Source organism: Nerophis ophidion, linkage group LG11, assembly GCF_033978795.1.
Source record: "Nerophis ophidion isolate RoL-2023_Sa linkage group LG11, RoL_Noph_v1.0, whole genome shotgun sequence".
Classification (NCBI taxonomy): Eukaryota; Metazoa; Chordata; class Actinopteri; order Syngnathiformes; family Syngnathidae; genus Nerophis; species Nerophis ophidion.
In genome coordinates this window covers 28,850,641-28,871,776 of record NC_084621.1, presented here as the reverse complement: position 1 = coordinate 28,871,776, position 21,136 = coordinate 28,850,641, and the positions used below count along the sequence as shown (strand labels likewise).

The following is a 21,136-nucleotide window of genomic DNA, read 5'->3' as shown; positions in this document are numbered from 1 at the left end:
TGTTCTCCATTACCGGGAATGAGGACAGCGCTCAAGCCCATGCAAATGGGAAGAACCCATCTGAGGACGGGGGCGAGGGAGAGTAGACTAAGGCAGTGTCTCTGCCTTTACTGTGGGTGTGCGGGACACATTATCCGCAACTGCCCCTCTCAACCAAAAGACCAGGCCCACTAGGATCCACCTTGCTGGTGAGCCACATGACACTTCCCCAGGAAAAAGGGAAACCGGGCATCCTGTTTCCCGTCACATTGACATGGAATAATAGGAAGGTGGCAGTAGAGGCTTATCTGACTGACGATAGTCTGATTGACTATGGGTTTGCCCAACAGAATGGGATTCCCTTGGTGTCTTAGGACAAGGCCCTTCCAGCTAAAGCCCTGGATGGACGTCTGTTGGGTCCCATCAGACATCGCACGGAGCCCCTGCTACTCACCGTATCGGGTAACCACCTTGAGACGATTCGCTTCTGGGAACTGGAACCCCCCGTTGCCTTGATGGTTCTGGGAAGAGCATGGCTGGAACAGCAGGACCCACATGTCTCCTGGACCTCCGGAAAAATCATGGCGTGGCGCACCCTCTGCCACGCTAATTCTTAAAAGCAGCCTCAACTCCTAGCAGGGCCTTTAGGACCAGCAAACACCAGGCTGATCTGGCATCTACAAACTTCATTTCCATATGAGTTGGGAAATTGTGTTAGATGTAAATATTAACAGAATACAATGATTTGCGAATCATTGTCAACCCATATTCAGTTGAATATGCTACAAAGACAACATATTTGATGTTCAAACCGATAAACATTTTTTTTTTGCAAATTACCATTTAATTTACAATTTGATACCAGCAACACGTGACAAAGAAGTTGGGAAAGGTGGCAATAAATACTGATAACGTTGAGGAATGCTCATCAAACACGTATTTGGAACATTCCACAGGTGTGCTGGCTAATTGGGAACAGGTGGGTGCCATGATTGGGTATAAAAACAGCTTTCCAAAAAATGCTCAGTCTTTCACAAGAAAGGATGGGGCGAGGTACAACCCTGTGTCCAACAACTGCGTGAGCAAATAGTCAAACAGTTTAGGAACAACGTTTCTCAAAGTGCAATTACAAGAAATTTAGGGATTTCAACATCTACGGTCCATATTATTATCAAAAGGTTCAGAGAATCTGGAGAAATCACTCCATGTAAGCGGCATGTCCGGAAACCAACATTGAATGACAGTGACCTTCGATCCCTCAGACAGCACTGTATCAAAAACCGACATCCATCTCTAAAGGATATCACCACATAGGTTCAGCAACACTTCAGAAAACCACTTTCGCTAAATACAGTTTGTCGCTACATCTGTAAGTGCAAGTTAAATCTCTGCTATGCAAAGCGAATGCCATTTATCAACAACATCCAGAAACGCCGCCGGCTTCTCTGGGCCTGAGATCATCTAAGATAGACTGATGCAAAGTGGAAAAGTGTTCTGTCGTCTGACGAGTCCACATTTCAAATTATTTTTGGAAATATTCGACATTGTGTCAATTAGGACCAAAGGGGAAGTGAACCATCCAGATTGTTATCGACGCAAAGTTCAAAAGCCAGCATCTGTGATGGTATGGAGGTGCATTAGTGCCCAAGGCCTGGGTAACTTACACATCTGTGAAGGCGCCATTAATGCTGAAAGGTACATAGAGGTTTTGGAACAACATATGCTGCCATCTAAGCGCCGTGTTTTTCATGGACGCCCCTGCTTATTTCAGCAAGACAATGCCAAGCCACATTCAGCACGTGTTTCAACAGTATGGCTTCATAAAAAATGAGTGCAGGTACTTTCCTGGCCCGCCTGCAGTCCAGACCTGTCTCCCATGGAAATGTGTGGCGCATTATGAAGCGTAAAATACGACAGCGGAGACCCCGGACTGTTGAACAACTGAAGCTCTACATAAAACAAGAATGGGAAAGAATTCCAATTTCAAAGCTTCAACAATTAGTTTCCTCAGTTCCCAAACGTTAATTAAGTGTTGTTAAAAGAAAAGGTGATGTAACACAGTGGTGAACATGCCCTTTCCCAACTACTTTGGCACGTGTTGCAGCCATGAAATACTAAATTGATTATTATTTGCAAAAAAAAAATAAAGTTTTGAGTCTGAGCATCAAATATGTGTCTTTGTAGTGCATTCAATTGAATATGGGATGAAAATGATTTGCAAATCATTGTATTCCGTTTATATCTAACACAATTTCCCAACTCACATGGAATTGGGGTTTGTATTTCAGAGTGCTACCAAAAGCTCACTGAAGTTTTCAGTAAGGAATGTGCCAAATCCCTTCCACCACATAAACCATACGACTGCGCCATTGAGCTGCTTCCCGATGCCTCCCTGCCTTGCAGCGGCCTGTACAACCTGTCTTTTCCCGAGTAGGAGGCCATGGAGGAATACATCATGGAGTCCCTGGCATCCAGAATCATCACCCTGTCTAGATCTCCTGTGGCGGTTGGATTTTTCTTTGTAACCAAGAAGGATGGGTCATTGAGACCATGTATTGATTTCCAACATCTCAATAACATCACTATCAAGAACAAATACCTGCCACCCATGCGTAATGGCTCTTTTGAGCCCCTGGCCCCGATACAATTTTCCACCAAGCTGGACCACCCTAACGCTTATCCCAGATCAAAAAGAGTGATGAGTGGAACACGTCCTTCAATACTCACCTACGGCACTACGAGTATAAGATACCCTTCGGCCTGATCAAGGCTCCTGCTGTTTACCAGACTTTGGTCAACGACATCCTCCGCAACATGCTGAACCAGTTTGTCGTGGTCTACGTAGATGTCATCCTCATCTTTTCATACAACCCACATGAGCACCAGCAGCATGTTTGTCTCGTTATTCAACGGCTTTTGGAGAACCGACTGTCAAGGCGGAGAAATGTCGTTTCCACACTTCATCGGTAGACTTTCTGGGATTCATCGTAGAGAGGGGCCATGTCAGGGCCAATCACGAGAAGGTAAAGGCTGTGGTGGACTGGCTACAAACCGCGTCTAGGACGGAACTCAGGGGATTCGCTGGGTTCTACAGAAGATTCATTCGTAACTTCAATCGGATCGCTGCACCCTTCAACGCTCTCACCACGTCCAAAGTGAACTTTGTTTGGGCCCTTGAGGTCAACGGAGCCTTCATTGGACTCAAGACTAGTTTTGTGTCTGCGCCCATCTTGGCCACCCTGACTGGGACTGTCCTATTTTAGTCGAGGTGGACGCTTTGGATTCTGGGATAGGAGCCATCCCTTTCTCAGCGTTCCAAAATTGATAATCTGCTTCACCCTTGTGCATTTTTCTCCAGCCGACTTTCTCCAGCTGAATTGAACTACGATGCTGGTAACAGAGCTGTCCACGAGGCGTTATTGGAATGGAGACACTGGTTAGAAGGAGCAAAGCATCAGTTCCATATCCTGACTGATCACAGCAACCTTCTCGCCATCCGGTCTGCTTGGAAGATCAACAACCGACAGGCAAGATGACAGCAATTTTTTTCTCGTTTCGACTACGTACTATCTTACAGACCTGGATCCAAGAATCAGAAGGCGGACGTATTTTCTAGAGTGCACATGGCAGTTTACCTCTAAGGTATGGAGAGCGTTCTGCAAGGGGATCGGGGCCTCGGTCAGCCTTACGTCCATATAACACCCCCAAAGCAACGGGCATAACCAGGGGCCAACCAGAGACTGGAGACCATGCTCCGCTGTGTTGCACAACGCCAGCCCAATTCCTCAGAAATCAGAATCAGAAAAGGTTTTATTGCCATTGTTTGAGAACGGGTTCACAACTAGGAATTTTACCTGGTGCAATCGTGCAACATAAAAGACATATAACACCGAATAGAATAACATGAGCTGTAACTGAATATCAGATCTTGTTATTGTTCACGTGTCTGATGGCTGAGGGGAAAAAACTGTTCAGGTGGAGGGTGTTGTGGGTCTGGATGGACCGTGGTCTCCTGCCTCAGGGAAGAGGGGAGAATATTTTGTGTCCAGGATGAGAAGAGTCAGCTGTGATCCGACCCACACGCCTCCTGGTCCTGGAGGAGAACAGGTCCTGGAGGGGTGGGAGTTTGCAGCCAATCACCTTCTCAGCAGCACGTACCATGCGCTGCAGTCGATGCTTGTCCCGGACTGTGGCGCCGGGGAACCACACGGTGATGGAGGAGGTGAGGATGGACTCGATGACTACTGAGTAGAACTGCACCAGCATCTCAGTCGGCACTTTCAGTTTTTTCAGCTGCCGCAGGAAGTACATCCTCTGCTTGATGAAGGAGTTGATGGTGGGCTCCCACTTGAGGTCCTGGGTGATGGTGGTGCCCAGGAAACAGATGGAGTCCACAATGGAGACGGGGGTGGGAGAGTCAATCAGCGTGAGGGGGGATGGCTGGGGCTTTGACTCTACTGTTTTCTGGGCGTTCAGCTCCAGGTTGTTGAGGCTGCACCAGGACGCCAGCCGGTCCACCTCTCTCCTGTAGGTAGACTCGTCGCCATCCGAGATGAGCCCGATGAGAGTAGTATCATCTGCAAACTTGAGCAGCTTCACCGACTGGTGACTGGAGGTGCAGCAGTTTGTGTACAGGTAGAAGAGCCAGGGGGAAAGTACACAGCCCTGAGGAGCAAGTTTATCCCTTGGGTGGAGTACTCCTACAATGCCATGAAGAGTTCCGCCACCGGTATGTCCCCCTTCGAATGTTCTTTGGGCTATCAACCCCCCATGTTTCCACAGTATAAACTAGAAATCACGGTACCCTCAACTAGGGTCCACATCAAGAGGTGTCAGAGGGTGTGGAGAGCCGCCCGTACGGCACTGGTGAGGGCATCAGAAAGAATGTGCCGCAGAGGCAACAAGCATCGCATCCCGGTACCTTTCTACCAGCCGGGACAACTAGTGATGTTGCTCGCCAAGTACCTCAGCCTCCAGGTACCATCCAAGAAGTTATCCCCCCGATTTGTTGGTCCCTATCCCATCATTTCTATAATCAACCCGCCATCTGTTAAATTGGCTCGCCCACCCTCAGTCAAGCGACATCATGTGGTCCAATTTTCACTCCTTAAGCAACATTTTTTTTTATATCTACAGAACAGTAGTTTTGTTCATAATACTTTCCCCAGGTCCCCATACTTACCAACTGACATATTTTTTGATGCGTTTATAATGCCACTTCCTACCTTAAAAGGATCAATTACAAGTATTTACAATCACATTTTTAACTTACGCTCTGAGTCTCTGAATTTAATTAGGTCACTTTGGGAGGCTCCATCCTCTTTCTGAGGAGAGCTGGAAAGAGATTCTAAGTACAATTCAAAAGTATTTTATTTGTGCTAACAGCCTTATTCAAGGCAAGCTAATCCATCGCACTTGTTATATCAATGTCCGACTGGCTAAGATGTATAGTATGACGCAATATCGTGGGACGGTGTGGCGCAGTTGGGAGAGTGGCTGTGCCAGCAACCTGAGGGTTCCTGGTTCAATTCCCACCTTCTACCATCCTAGTCACGTCTGTTGTGTCCTCGAGCAAGACACTTCACCCTTGCTCCTGATGGGTCCTGGTTAGCGCCTTGCATGGCAGCTCCCGCCCTTAGTGTGTGAATGTGTGTGTGAATGTTTGAATGAATGTGGAAATAAGGTCAAAGCGCTCTGACTTCCTTAAGAAATGATAGAAAAGCGCTATACAAATACAATCCATTTACCATATTGGTATTATGTTATTGGTGTCAACAGTCTCCAGCTAACTTAGGACATATGTTTTGACTTTGTCCATTCCTGTGCACTTATTGGACTGACATGTTTGATACAAAACCCAAAACCAGTGAAGTTGGCACGTTGTGCAATTTTGTAAATAAAAACAGAATACAATGATTTGCAAATCTTTTTCAACCTATAATAAGTTAAAGGGGAACATTATCACCAGACCTATGTAAGCGTCAATATGTACCTTGATGTTGCAGAAAAAAGGGGTGAATTTGGCAATTTAAATGCATTTCAACTGTTCGCTGTCGGAGCGATGACCTTTCACCCGTGACGTTACAATTGGAAGCAATCTACCATTTTCTCAAACACATTACATACACAAGTCAAATCAGCTCTGTTTTTTTCCGTTTTTTTGACTGTTTTCCTTACCTTGGAGACATCATGCCTCGTCGGTGTGTTGTTGGATTGTGTAACAACACGATCAGGGACGGATTCAAGTTGTCTTACGTGGAGGGTGCATCGATTAGCACGGCATGCTAATCTATGCTAACATGGCAGAAATGGCAAGAATGTGTGGATCTCCTGCAACACTCAAAGCAGATGCATTTCCAACGATAAAGTCAATGAAATCACAAAGGTGAGTTTTGTTGATGTTATTGACTTATGTGCTAATCAGACATATTTGGTCACGGCATGACTGCCAGCTAATCGATGCTAACATGCTATTTAGGCTAGCTGTATGTACATTTGTAGCTATATTTGCATCCAGCCTGTCCCTCCACCCACATTTAAAGCCAAACAAACACTTACCAATCGTGGTCAAAAGATGCAATCGTTGGTTAGAATAGCTTCAGTTTCTTCAATTTCGTTTTCGCTATCTGCTTCCACACTCCAACCATCCGTTTCAATACATGCATAATCTGTTGAATCGCTTAAGCAGCTGACATCCGAGTCTGAATCCGAGCTAAGGTCGCTATATCTTGTTCTGTCCGCCATTTTTTTTTGTATTGGCATCACTATGTGACATCACAGGAAAATGGACGAGTGGATCTACAGATAGCGAAAATCAGGCACTTAAAAGCCTTTTTTCGGGATATTCCATGATGGGTAAAATTTGGAAAAAAACTTTGAAAAATAAAATAAGCCACTGGGAACTGATTATTGGTTTTAACCCTTCCTAAATTGTGATAAAGTTACCCTTTAAATACACTGCAAAGACAAGATAATTAACGTGTGAACTGGTAAACGTTATTTTTTGCAAATATAACAACTTAAGCTGTACATCAAGCAAGAATGGGAAAGAATTCCACCTGAAAAGCTAAAAAAAATAGTTTGTTCAAAATCATTTACTGTTATTAAAAGGAAAGGTCATTTAACAGTGGTAAAAATGCTCCTATGCCAGCTTTTTTGCAATGTGTTGCTGCCATTAAATTCTAAGTTAATGATTATTTACAAAAAAAAAAGCTTGTTTCTCAGTTCGAACATTTACTATCTTGTCTTTGCAGTCTATTCAATTGAATAAAGGTTGAAAATGATTTGCAAATCAATGTATTCTGTTTTTATTTACGATTTACACAACGTGCCAACTTCATTGGTTTTGGTACTTTGTCTTTGGTAAGAAGCGAAAAGATTGAACCGAATCCCCTCAGCGGACTATTAAAGGTAGCCCCTCTGTCATCTTCTCTCAGCAAATCCAAAAAGAAGTTGGTAGCATTTACTATTTTTGTTGGTTAGGAGAGTCTTTGTGCTAAATTGGAAGGCTGCAGCACCTCCTTGCCACACCTGCTGAATTCTAGATATTCTTTATTTTGGAATTGAATGGTTGTTAGTGTTAAACCTTGGCGAGAATGAGGACTCAGGTGCACAAGGGGGACAATTGACACAGGCTTTATTTAAGTTTTCTTGGAAATCTCTTTGAACAGTGATTAAAGCAAAGCGGCTATGGAATCTATGATAAAGAAGTGGGCAAAACGCAATACACAGAAAATCACTCCCTAGGGAGGAAAAAGGCAATAGCAAAATTACACACAAATCTTCTAACAAAAGAACAATCTATGATTAGCTAAAAAAAGGTAAATCACTCACGCAGAGGACCTGAAACGAGAGGGAGAGTTAACCTTTCAAAATAAAACAGGAAATGACAAGACAACATGAAACCAAACAAAACCCAGACAATACTTCACCCAGGTGTGACAGAACCCCCCCCGTCTAAGGCCGGCTCAGGAACCTCAGGGTGGAGTCTATCGAAGTCCCTAATGAGAGTGGGGTCGACAATGTGGCGGGATGGAACCCACTGTCTCTCTTCAGGTCCATATCCTTCCCAACCCACCAGGAATTGTCTGCCACGGCCTCGGTTGCGTACTGCCAACAAGCGTTTAACCTTGTAGACTGGTCTGCCTTCGATCATTTCGGGTGGTGGAAGGGACGTGGTGGTTGGGACCATGGTGCTTTCTTTGGCTGGTTTGATCTGACTGACGTGGAAGGTGGGATGGACGCGGAGGGATCGGGGAAGACGAAGCCACACCGCTGCAGGTCCAACGAGTTTGTGGATTGGGAATGGGCCTACAAAACGTGGTGCCAGTTTTTTTGATGAAACCTTGAGGCGCAGGTCTTTGGCTGATAGCCAGACTTTCTGACCAGGCTGGTAGGTGGGCGCAGGCCTTCTTTTGCGGTCTTCCACCCGCTTCATCCGGTCTCCTTGTTTGTTCAATACCTGGCGGGCGGCTGCCCAGATACGGTGACAACGTTTGACCATGGCATGGGCGAATGGGACCGACACTTCCAACTCATTCTCTGGAAAGAGAGGGGGCTGGTACCCTAAAGCGCAATGAAAGGGAGAGAGGCCGGTGGCTGATGTAGGCAATGAATTGTGCGCATACTCTACCCAGACCAGGTGCTTGCTCCATGTGGAGGGGTTCTGGCAGACCAAGCACCGGCCTCCACCGGAGCTGCTGGTTTAGTCGTTCGGTCTGGCCATTGGCTTCCGGACTATATCCAGATGTTAGGCTGGCCTTGGCGCCAATGAGTCAGCAGAACTCCCTCCAGAATCGTGATACAAATTGGGGCCCCCGGTCTGAAACAATGTCTTTGGGGAATCCATGAACTCTGAACACATTTGTCATAATCTCTGCCATCTCCTTAGCGGATGGTAATTTAGGCAAAGCGATGAATCTGACCATCTTGGAGAATCTGTCGACCACGGTGAGAACGGTGGTGTTACCTTGTGAGACCGGGAGCCCAGTAACGAAGTCCATCGCGATGTTTGACCATGGTCTGGAGGGGATGGGGAGTGGCTGGAGAAGTCCCATGCGAGGCCTGGAAGAAGTCTTGTTCCTGGCACAGACCGAACACGCCTCTACATACTCCCAGACCTCCGTCTCCATGGCTGGCCACCAGAACCGCCGGGAGATCACAAACAGTTCTTTTAACTCCTGGATGACATGAAAGCAGCGAGGTGTGGGCCCAATGAATCACCCGGGGACGCAGCTCAATGGGGACAAACAATCGATTATCAGGACATCCCCTAGGTGGCGGGGCAACACCGTTAGCTTGCTTTACCTCAGTTTCTATTGGCCAAGTTACCGCTCCTACCACACAGTTCAGTGGAAGGATGGTCTCAGGTTGCTTGGCCTCAGGCTCGGGGTCGAATAGTCGTGACAGGGCATCTGGCTTGACGTTGCGGGACCCCGGCCTGTAGGAGAGCGAAAAGGAAAAGCGATTAAAAAAAAAGCGCACACCTGGCCTGGCGAAAATTGAGTCTCTTAGCCTTCTTGATGTATTCCAGATTTTTGTGATCAGTCCAGACGATGAATGGGTGTTCGGCCCCCTCGAGCCAATGCCGCCATTCCTCCAAGGCGAGCTTTACCGCCAGCAACTCGCGATTGCCAACATCATAGTTTCTTTCAGCTTTGGACAGCCGCCGCGACAGAAAGGCACAGGGATGCATCTTGCCATCCTGATGAGAGCGTTGAGACAGGACCGCTCCAACTCCTTCATTAGAAGCGTCCACCTCCACTACAAACTGGTGCTGCGGGTCCGGAATGGTGAGGATGGGCGCTGAGGTGAAGCGGTGCTTAAGTGTCTGGAAGGCCCTCTCTGCCTCTGGAGACCAGTGGAACCGCACCTGGGGAGAGGTGAGAGCATGGAGAGGAGCAGCTATTGTGCTGAAGCTTCTGACAAACCGCCTGTAAAAGTTAGCAAAACCCAAAAATTGCTGAACCTTCTTGCGATTGTCAGGGGTAGGCCAATTGGCCACAGCGCTCACTTTAGCCGGATCCATCTGCACTCTTCCAGGAGCTACAATGAAGCCCAGGAAGGAGACAGTGTCGGCATGAAAAACACTCTTTTCAGCTTTAACATACAAGTCATTGTCCAAGAGTCTCTTTAAGACCTGAGTTACGTGGACTTGGTGAGTGTAACTATCAGGAGAATAAATCAATATATCGTCAAGGTAGACGTACACAAAATGGTCCAGGAAGTCTCTTAGAACTTCATTGATCATTGCTTGGAACACGGCGGGGGCGTTGGTGAGTCCAAAGGGCATGACCCTGTATTCATAGTGGCCGCTGGGTGTGTTGAATCCGGTCTTCCACTCGTCTCCCTGTCTTATTCGGACCAGATGGTAAGCGTTGCGTAGGTCCAGTTTGGTGAATATTTTGGCCTGTTGGAGTTGGTCGAAGACAGAAGACATGAGGGGAAGAGGGTAACGGTTCTTGATAGTAATGTTGTTGAGTGGGCTGTAATCAATGCAAGGTCTTAACGAGCCGTCTTTCTTCTTCACAAAGAAGAACCCTGCTCCTGCTGGTGATGACGATGGACGGATCAAGCCAGCTTTCAATGATTCCGAGATATAATCATTCATGGCTGCTCTTTCTGGACCAGAGACAGAGTACAGGCGCCCCTTGGGAATAGTGGCCCCGGGCAGTATCTCAATGGCACAGTCGTAGGAACGGGGGGGTGGAAGTGACATAGCCTTAGTCTTGCTGAAGACTTGACGGAGGTGGTGGTAACAGGGAGGGACAGAATTCAGGTCTGGGAATTCTGAGTCTGTGGCAGGATTGGCAGAAAAAAATTAATTTCCTTGACATTTTTCTTTTGGACGGTAGAAAAATTACATTTATGGGTACATTCCCTTCCTCATAAACTGATCTTCCCTGTTTTCCAGTCAACACGAGGGTTATGCTGGTACAGCCATGGATACCCCAAGATTAACGAATGAGAGGGGGAAATAATCAGGTATGGACAAATTTGTTCCTGGTGGCCATCTATGTTCATCTGGAAAGATTCACTGATGTGTGTGATGGTGAAAAGCTCCTTTCCATTTAGAGAACGGGCCCTAATGGGATTAGCTAGTGGTTCTGACTTGAGTCCTAGTCTCCTAGCTAAACTCCAGTCCATCAGGCTCTCATCTGCCCCAGAGTCTATTAGCGCCTCTAGCATTGTGGTCATGTGATGGGTTACTGTGATCTTGGTAAGAATACGTGGTATCTGAGGAACATGACTCACCGCCTGGGACCCCTTGGTTGGACACGAAACGACAAGATGGCCGCCCTCTCCACAGTAAAAGCATCTTCTGTCCATCAGCCGCTTGCGTCGCTCCTTTGGGGTCAGTCGGGCTCTCCCCAGCTGCATGGGTTCCTCCTCCCCATTTGTGCGCAGGTGAGGATGTAGCTCCTGAGGTGGGCGCCAAGTCGTCAACCAGCTAGGTGCGAAAAGACGGGTGGTTCTTCTTGCAGCTTCCGATCCTTCACCTCGCTGTCGTTTAAGCTGGGCAAGTCGGTTGTCAGTCCTGATGGCTAGCGCGTTGAGGGAATCAAGGTTATCGGGTAGGTCCAGGGGAATGAGGAGGTCCTGTATGGAAGTTCCGAGCCCCTTAAGAAAAACATCATAAAGCGCCATGTCGTCCCACCCACTTTCAGCTGCCAGCGTGCGGAAGCGGATGGCATAGTCGCACACGGAACCGCTGCCCTGCTTTAAACTGCTTAGTTCTTGTGCCTTTTCTCTGCTGGAGGACACCGGGTCAAAAGTTCTTGTCAGAGCAGCTTGAAAGTCTGTAAACGAGTGGCAGAGTGACGAGTTCCGCCCCCATTCGGCAGAAGCCCAAGCCTTGGCTCTATCCGTAAGATGGGAAATCATAAAAGCAATCTTGGAACGGTCAGTGGGAAATGCATGGGGCATCAATTCGTAATGAATAGCACAGTCAATCAAAAAGGTTTTGCACAAACCGAGGGCGTCAGAGTATGGCGCCGGAGGGGGCCAGCTTGCATCCGGCTCCAGGAGGAGGTGAAGACAGAGTGGGAGCAATGGGTGGCCTGGGGGGCTGGGAGGCCGGAACCGGTCGAGCAAACTGCTCAAGCAGCCCTTGTAGCTGGGAGGAAAGGTGACCCATGTTTGTTGCCATTGCCGTCTGAAACTCCTCCTGTCGGGCGAGTCGTGATTCCTGGGTGCGCAGGATTTCCGTCAGTTGTCTTGCCTCTGCTGAGTCCATACTGGCCAGAGTATACTGTTAAACCTTGGCGAGAATGAGGACTCAGGTGCAGAAGGGGGACAATTGACACAGGCTTTATTTAAGTTTTCTTTGAAATCTCTTTGAACAGAGTGATTTAAGCAAAGCGGCTATGGAATCTATGATAAAGAAATGGGCAAAACGCAATAAACAGAAAATCACTCCATAGGGAGGAAAAAGGGAATAGCAAAATTACACACAAATCTTCTAACAAAAGAACAACAATCTATGATTAGCTAAAAAAAGGTAAATCACCCACGCAGAGGAGACAAGAACTTTTTAACAGAAAGTGCACTATAAAAAGCTGAGAAAACTACAAACTAAAGCACTCCAAGAGGAGGGGGAAAAAAGAAGGCAAAGCACTGAAATTAGACACAAAATTCTTGACCAAAAAACTTTAACAAACAAAATCACTCTTTCTCAGAGGAAACAAAGAAATCAATAAATAAGGCAAGGCAAGGCAAGGCAATACTTAGCAAAACTTGGTTCAAGGCTGTGGACAAGGCTGGAGGCACGTAGCGAGACGATATACTCTGGCACAAGACAAGAGGAAGACCAGACATTTATACACATGAGGGAGGGTGACACAGGTGGGCACAATCAGGCAATCAGGAGAGACAGACCAGTGAAACAGGAGGAAGGGCAAGTGACCTGAAACAAGAGGGAGAGTTAACCTTTCAAAATAAAACAGGAAATGACAAGACAACATGAAACCAAACAAAACCCAGACAATACTTCACCCAGGTGTGACAGTTGGGTTAAATTTCAAAAAGTATGGTGTGGTTTAATAAAATATGTAAAAGAGACTGATCTTCAAATTAACCACAATCGTAAAGTAATTGAAATTTAGATAATTGTTGAGCATTTGGTTGGCTTTTGGGTATTGCTGCACAGTGTCTGTAGGCAGAGGTGGGTAGTAACGCGCTACATTTACTCCGTTACATTTACTTGAGTAACTTTTGGGATAAATTGTACTTCTATGAGTAGTTTTTATGCAACATACTTTTACTTTTACTTGAGTATATTTTTAGAGAAGAAACGCAAATTTTAGTCCGTTCCATTTATCTACATTCAGCTCGCTACTCGCTACTTTTTTTTTTGCGATCTGTTAATGTTTGTTTTGGTTAAAGGATCTGCGCATGCCTCTGTTTCACCAATCACATGCAGTCACTGGTGACATTGGACCAATCAAACAGAGCCAGGCGGTCACATGACCCGACTTAAACAAGTTGAAAAACTTATTGGGGTGTTACCATTTAGTGCTCAATTGTATGGAATATGTACTGTACTGTGCAATCTAATAATAAAAGTTTCAATCAATCAATCAAAAGTGTAAAGGAAAAAAGACACTTTTTATTTCAACCGTACTTCCCGTCCAAAGCCTAAAGACTGATCGCACAGTTCCTGTCTTCACAATAAAAGTGCCGCTCCATCGCGCCTGCGCTAACAAAATAAGAGTCTCCGAAAGCCAGAGCAAACAAACTAGCAAGCTACGGAGTTTGCCGCCAATGTATTTCTTATAAAGTGTATAAAAACGAATATGGAAGCTGGACAAATAAGATGCCAAAAACCAACGACTTTCATGTGGTATTAGACAGAAAAGAGGAACTTTTCTTCTCCACCATTTGAAAACGTGGACGTCTGATTCCAATCAGTGCAAGTCATCACTATCAAGTAATACACCAACTTATAGTCTTATCTTCATGAAATATAGGAATCTATGTGTTAAACATGCATGTATATTCATTAAAACACCTTTAACATGTCAACAAAAACAGCAAAATGATTAAATATAAATTATATACTCTATATATAAATGTATGTATGTATGTGTGTATATATATATATATATATATATATATATATATATATATATATATATATATATATATATATATAAGTATATATATATATATATATATATATATATATATCCATCCATCCATCCATCATCTTCCGCTTATCCGAGGCCGGGTCGCGGGGGCAACAGCCTAAGCAGGGAAACCCAGACTTCCCTCTCCACAGCCACTTCGTCTAGCTCTTCCCGGGGGATCCCGAGGCGTTCCCAGGCCAGCCGGGAGACATAGTCTTCCCAACGTGTCCTGGGTCTTCCCCGTGGCCTCCTACCGGTTGGACGTGCCCTAAACACCTCCCTAGGGAAGCGTTCGGGTGGCATCCTGACCAGATGCCCGAACCACCTCATCTGGCTCCTCTCGATGTGAAGGAGCAGCGGCTTTACTTTGAGTTCCTCCCGGATGGCAGAGCTTCTCACCCTATCTCTAAGGGAGAGCCCCGCCACACGGCGGAGGAAACTCATTTCGGCCGCTTGTACCCGTGATCTTATCCTTTCGGTCATGACCCAAAGCTCATGACCATAGGTGAGGATGGGAACGTAGATCGACCGGTAAATTGAGAGCTTTGCCTTCCGGCTCAGCTCCTTCTTCACCACAACGGACCGGTACAACGTCCGCATTACTGAAGACGCCGCACCGATCCGCCTGTCGATCTCACGATCCATATATATATCCATATATATATATATATATATATATATATATATATCAGAGGTGTGGACTCGAGTCACATGACTTGGACTCGAGTCATGAATTTGATGACTTTAGACTCGACTTGACAAAATGTAAAAACACTTGCAACTCGACTTAGAGTTTAACATCAATGACTTGTGACTTGACTTAGACTTGAGCCTTTTGACTTGACATGACTTGCTATTTTCCCCAAAACCCAATGATTAAAAAGTTATTCAGGAGCGCTCCCTATCTTCCATTGTGTATGCGTGTTTGTCAACATGTGTGCGATGACACCATGTGCGCTAACTGTCAGTACAACAGCCAATCAAATTACAGCCAATCAAATTACAGCCAATCAAATTACATCCACGTTGTTTTCGTCACGCAGCATTCACCCAATCAAATTGCAGGAAAACCAGCGAAGAAGAGCTTTCAAACAACAGAAGAATAAGTGAAGAAAATTATGCCATAAAGTGTTTCGTTCGGGTATTAAAACTACGACTTGGTCAACAAAACAGGAATTGCCGTATGCAAATCATGCGGTTGGAAGATTACAGACGGGGACGCATCAATTTACAACTTTGTTCGACATTTGAAGTTGCACAAAGAAGGGTACGTTATGAATGTAAGCTAACGTTTATTGGCTGAATAACGTGACTTTTATTTGCTGTGTAGTTAAATCAGTGAGGCTGTAAACTCACTGCTAACGTTATAACCATAGACATCTTATAAGGGTACGCAGCATGGAGCGCGACTGCCTATTGCCGCAGACGAGACGCGGGGCCGCCATCTTGGAGTGGTGATCCGCTCCACTCAGTGCAATTAATTTGGCAGTAGCGATGAACTGTCAGCGCATTTAATTCATATTAACTCACTGAATACCACTTATATTCACGCGCTTTTTCGTCATACGTGTAGCTATGATAAAGGACACATGTTTTGGCGTGTTCATAATTTGCTTAACAATAATAGAATATTCTTATATGCCAGGGGTAGGGAACCTATGGCTCAAGAGCCCGATGTGGCTCTTTTGATGACTGCACCTGGCTCTCAGATAAATCTTAGCTGACATTGCTTAACACGATAAGTAATGAATAATTCCGCTGGTAATCACAGTGTCAAAAATAACGTTCAAAATATAAAACATTCTCATGCATTTTTATCCATCCATCCGGTTTCTACGTTTCTCCCGCAGCTGTTCAAGAAGTCGCATTAATGGTAAGAAGTATTTTATTTATTTTTGGTTATACTCAGAATAACAATGAGTATTAAAAAGAAGAAGAGACTTATTATAGTCTAAAACAAACATTATATGGCTCTCACGGAAATACTTTAAAAAATCTTTGGCTTGTATGGCTCTCTCAGCCAAAAAGGTTCCCGACCCCTGTTATATGCTATAAGTGACCAGACGTCTGAGATCAAAACTGGGAATATAATCCCAGAGAAGGAGAAAAAAACAGTCAGCTATTTTGAAGTTGAAGAAACAATATGATTAGGTTATACATACTTGCGTATATCCTACAGAATTAATGTATGAATACATTAGATATCTATATATCTTACGGACCTATAGACCAGATGTTCTCAAATGGGGGTACTTGAAGGTATCCCAAGGGGTACATTATATATTTTTTAAATATTCTAAAAATAGCAACGATTCAAAATCCTTTATAAAAATAATTATTGTAAAATACTTCAACAAAATATGAATGTAAATTCATAAACTGTGAAAAGAAATGCAACAATGCAATATTCAGTGTTGACAGCTAGATTTTTTTGTGAACATGTTCCATAGATATTGATGTTAAAGATTTCTTTTTTTGTGAAGAAATGTTTAGAATGAAGTTGATGAATCCAGATGGATCTCTATTACAATCCCCAAAGAGGGCACTTTAAGTTGATGATTACTTCTATGTGTAGAGATCTTTATTTATAATTATATCACTTGTTTATTTTTCAACAAGTTTTTAGTTATATTTACATCTTTTTTTTTTCCAAATAGTTCAAGAAAGACCACTACAATTGTGCAATATTTTGCAATGTTATACAGTTTAATAAATCAAAAACTGCTGTATTTTACTTCTTTATCTCTTTTTTCAACCAAAAATGCTTTGCTCTGATTAGGGGGTACTTGAATTAAAAAAATGTTCACGGGGGGTACATCACAGAAAAAAGGTTGAGAACCACTGTTATACACTTTATCTTTGTTGCTGCAACAGCAGAGAGTTTATTCTGTCTTGACACTTTGTATTGATATTTTCTATTACATTCTTCCTTTAAATCATCATGTTTACAGTGATTGTTTTATATGTATTTTTCATGTATGTTGCTTTGGATGAAAGTGTCCGCCAAATACTTGAACATATATAAACATCTGAAAGTCTTTATTTCAGCTAAAACCACCAATCTGTTTCACTGGATTTCAGAATAAAACCAAATTATGTCTTACTTAACAAAGTTAGTATTTGAATATTGTTACTTGAAGACTTATCTGTGGTTACAATAAAATGAGAATGCATCATAATCAATGGCGGCTGGTGAATTTTGTTTTAGGTGGGCCTGAAAGTTTGTAAACCAAATACCTGTAGGGGGGTCATCCTCCCCCAGAAGATTTCTTTGTGATTTTCACATACAAATATTGTAGTTCTTTGCTCCTGCTTAACTCTGTGGTAATATTATTTTCACAAAATACAACCAATATTATGTTAATGTAAATTCTTACTTGTGAAAAGTAATCCTCCAATTCCTATTTTCAACAGTCCGCTCAATTGAGCAGGAAAACGCTGAACACCAGCCCAGCATCTTTGTTTTCTACCTGTCAACTGTCAGTTTAGGCTGCTTGCCGGCTCCTCATCACCACTTCAAGATGGCGGCCAAATTGCTTGCGTCACAGCAGCCAATTCTGCATCTACTTATAAGATGTCTATGGTTATAACGTCAATGCAAACACGGCAATATGTTGCGTCCACTGCAGTTCACTACCTTATTCATACGTTTTGTCAAGTGATTTTTTTTTTAAGCAGGGTTGGATGAGGTACCTACACACAACGTTACGTTAGTGAATGTATCACACACGGTAACGTAACGTTAGACGGCGGTCAGCAGCACCGCGTATTTTAGCCTCCTACAAAAAGACAAACATAGTCAAATAAAGGTCAGTTAAAATGTATACTATTTTAAGAATATGTGTACACTGTATTAAGAATATGTGTACATATTCCATAGAGCCCTGACATCTAACAAGTACATCACTGTTCATTGTTATGTTCATGTATTTGTTGTTTTTTATGTGTACGCACACATAAACACATATATAGTGTGAGATGACATCAATGAGATAAGGTTACAACATGATATAAACTGCTGATGAACTAGTTACAATGCAATATTCCATGGAAATACAATGTTAACACTTTTGTGCAAATAAGTACAGTTGCACTTGTTTTTTCAAATCTGTTTATACTGTAAAGGAATGAGTTAAATGTTTAGAATAACTGGTTAATAGTGCTATTATGAAGTGCAATGTCAGCACTGTTTTTTTTTAATAATAAATACATTCAGCGTTTTAAAAGCATACACAATCTGTGTACATATATTAGTCTATGGTTAAAAAGACTTGAAATGACTCGAAACCCAGAATGCAGGACTTGGGACATGACTTGAGACTTTCCAGTATTGACTTTGGACTTGACTCGGACTTGCCTGTCTTGACTCGAGACTTGAGGGCAAAGACTCGAGACTTACTTGTGACTTGCAAAACAATGACTTGGTCCCACCTCTGATATATATACATATATATATATATATATATATATGTATATATATATATATGATATGTGTGTCTATATATGATATGTGTGTGTATAAATGATATGTGTATATATGTATATGTATATATGAGGTAGCTCACCTCGACTTGGTCATTTATTGAGTAATTGATAAACATTGGAAAACTTATTGGGGTGTTACCATTTAGTTGTCAATTGTACGGAATATGTACTGTACTGTACAATCTACTAATACAAGTTTCAATCACTCAATCAATCAATCAAATCAATGAATGCCTACTGAGCTTATGGTGCTGTTAAGTTATTGTGGCTCAATGTGCCATTTTTTTATTTTATTTTACTGTGCTATTATTTAATTTATATCATTGTTTTTGTTGCTTAAGAGATATTGCTGGCTCTGAATTTGCTCGTTGCTATTTTTTTTGTTTTTGTGCCTTATTTGTTGCCGTAATCAGGTTACTCATCAGTTACTCAGTACTTGAGTAGTTTTTTCACAACGTACTTTTTACTTTTACTCAAGTAAATATTTGAGTTACTACTCCTTACTTTTACTTGAGTAATAAATCTCTAAAGTAACAGTACTCTTACTTGAGTACAATTTCTGGCTACTCTACCCACCTCTGTCTGTAGGTTCATGTCACTATTTGACTAATAGTTTTTGTATTTTGGGGAAAAATGGAAGGGAGGGGGGCATTCGAGGTGTATTGGATTGTATTTCTGGCAAACGTATATGTCAAAAATTATACAAACCGATTAAAAACAAAGTAAAGTTTTCAAATTAATAAATAATTGTGATTTCAATATCAAATCAAATATTATTGATTATTATGAATGTTGTGATCTGGTTCCCGGATCACATCTCTAGTTTATGTTTGTATCCTTTTTTGTGTGTTTTGATCATTTCTTGACTCTGCCGATCCCATTGTTTGAACACTTCCTTGTTTGTTTCTATCACCATGGCAACCTAATTGCTCCTCCTGCACGGCCTCCTGACGCACACCTGTTTGTGATTATCATTTTGTATTTAAGCCCGCCTGCTACCCGAGTTCTGTCTGGACGTTTTTTTTGCTTCCTGCAACAGTTGTGTGTGATATCCTTGCCTTTTGTTTGTACTTTGCTAAGTCTTAGCTCGGCACGCACCTCTAAAGACTTTGAACTCGACTTTTGCTTACTGCTAGAATTTCGCTCTCCGTGCATTGGCACACCTTTTCTTCGCCTTTTGTAAAAGTGTTATTTTGTTATTCTGCACATTAAACAAGCTCCTACCCGCAATCCTGCTTGCTCCAGTCCTTAGCATCTTGAGGTGACACTTCACACGGATCACTATGTGTCCCGCACGTAACAATGAAAGTGATTATTATGTGAAAAAAGTGATTATTATGTCTGCCATCATCGTACCGGCCCTAGTTTGCCAGGCAGCGTACATTGTAGTCGTCAGCCACCATGCAATTCAGGGTAAATAATATATATTTTTTGTATCAAAAGTACAGTGAATGCGTGTACTGATCGATATGTCTTTCATTATTCTCTCTGCAACAGAAACAGGAAATCCTCAGCCAGGTAAGTGCGACTTCCTCTTTTTTCTCATGTCATGTTGGTGCATTTCAGTTCAACTAGTTTAGAAACACGTAGACCAGGGGTGTCAAACTCAATTTAGATCGGGGGCAACATGAAAAAAAAATCTACTTCCAAACTTGTAAAATCACGGCACAATAACTTCAAAATAAAGACAAAACTTCATATTGTTTTCTTTGTTTGAAAATAGAACAAGTACATTCTGAAAATGTATAAATAATAATCTTGTTGGTTTATTTACACCTACATGTTGCGTTTAATAGCATTCTACCTTTATTTGTCGTTATTTATACTTTCTGAATAAATTGTGTGTTAATGTTTATCAGTCAACTCTATCCATCCATCCATTTTCTACCACTTATTACCTTCGGAGTTGCAGGGGCTGCCGGAGCCTATCTCAGCTATAATCGGGCGGAAGGCATGGACAAGTCGCCACCTCATCGCCCTCATCGCAGATCAGTCAACTCATTGGTGTTAATTTTCAATCTATCAAGATAAAAAAAGAATATAGAAATCAAATTACAGTACTGTGATGAGGTGGCGACTTGTCCAGGGTGTGCCCCGCCTTCAGCCCGATTGTAGCCGAGATAGGAACCAGCGCCCCCCGCGACCCCAAAGGGAATAAGCGGCAGGAAAATGGATGGATGGAAATTACAGTATGGGGCAGCACGGTAGGCAGGGGTTGGTACATGTGCCTCACGATACAAAGGTCCTGAGTAATCCTGGGTTCAATCCCGGGCTCGGGATCTTTCTTTGTGGAGTTTGCATGTTCTCTCCGTGACTGCGTGGGTTCCCTCCGGGTACTCTGGCTTTCTCCCACCTCCAAAGCCATGCACCTGGGGATAAGTTGATTGGCAACACTAAATCGGCCCTAGTGTGTGCATGTGAGTGTGAATGTTGTCCGTCTATCTGTGTTAGCCCTGCGAAGAGGGGGCGACTTGTCCAGGTTGAACCCCGCCTTCCGCCCGAGTGCAGCTGAGATAGGCTCCAGCGACACCGAACGGGACAGGTGA

General features: G+C 43.5%; 1 protein-coding gene across 3 annotated transcripts in view; it reads left to right on the top strand.

Annotated features, from left to right (window-relative positions):
- dgkb (diacylglycerol kinase, beta) overlaps positions 1–21,136 on the top strand; it is a 259,708-nt gene that overhangs the window by 35,525 nt on the left and 203,047 nt on the right. For all 3 annotated transcript variants that reach the window (XM_061915511.1, XM_061915509.1, XM_061915508.1), the window contains exon 5: positions 20,088–20,108. In XM_061915511.1, the coding sequence (XP_061771495.1) occupies positions 20,088–20,108 (21 nt within the window). The remainder of the gene's footprint in view (positions 1–20,087; positions 20,109–21,136) is intronic.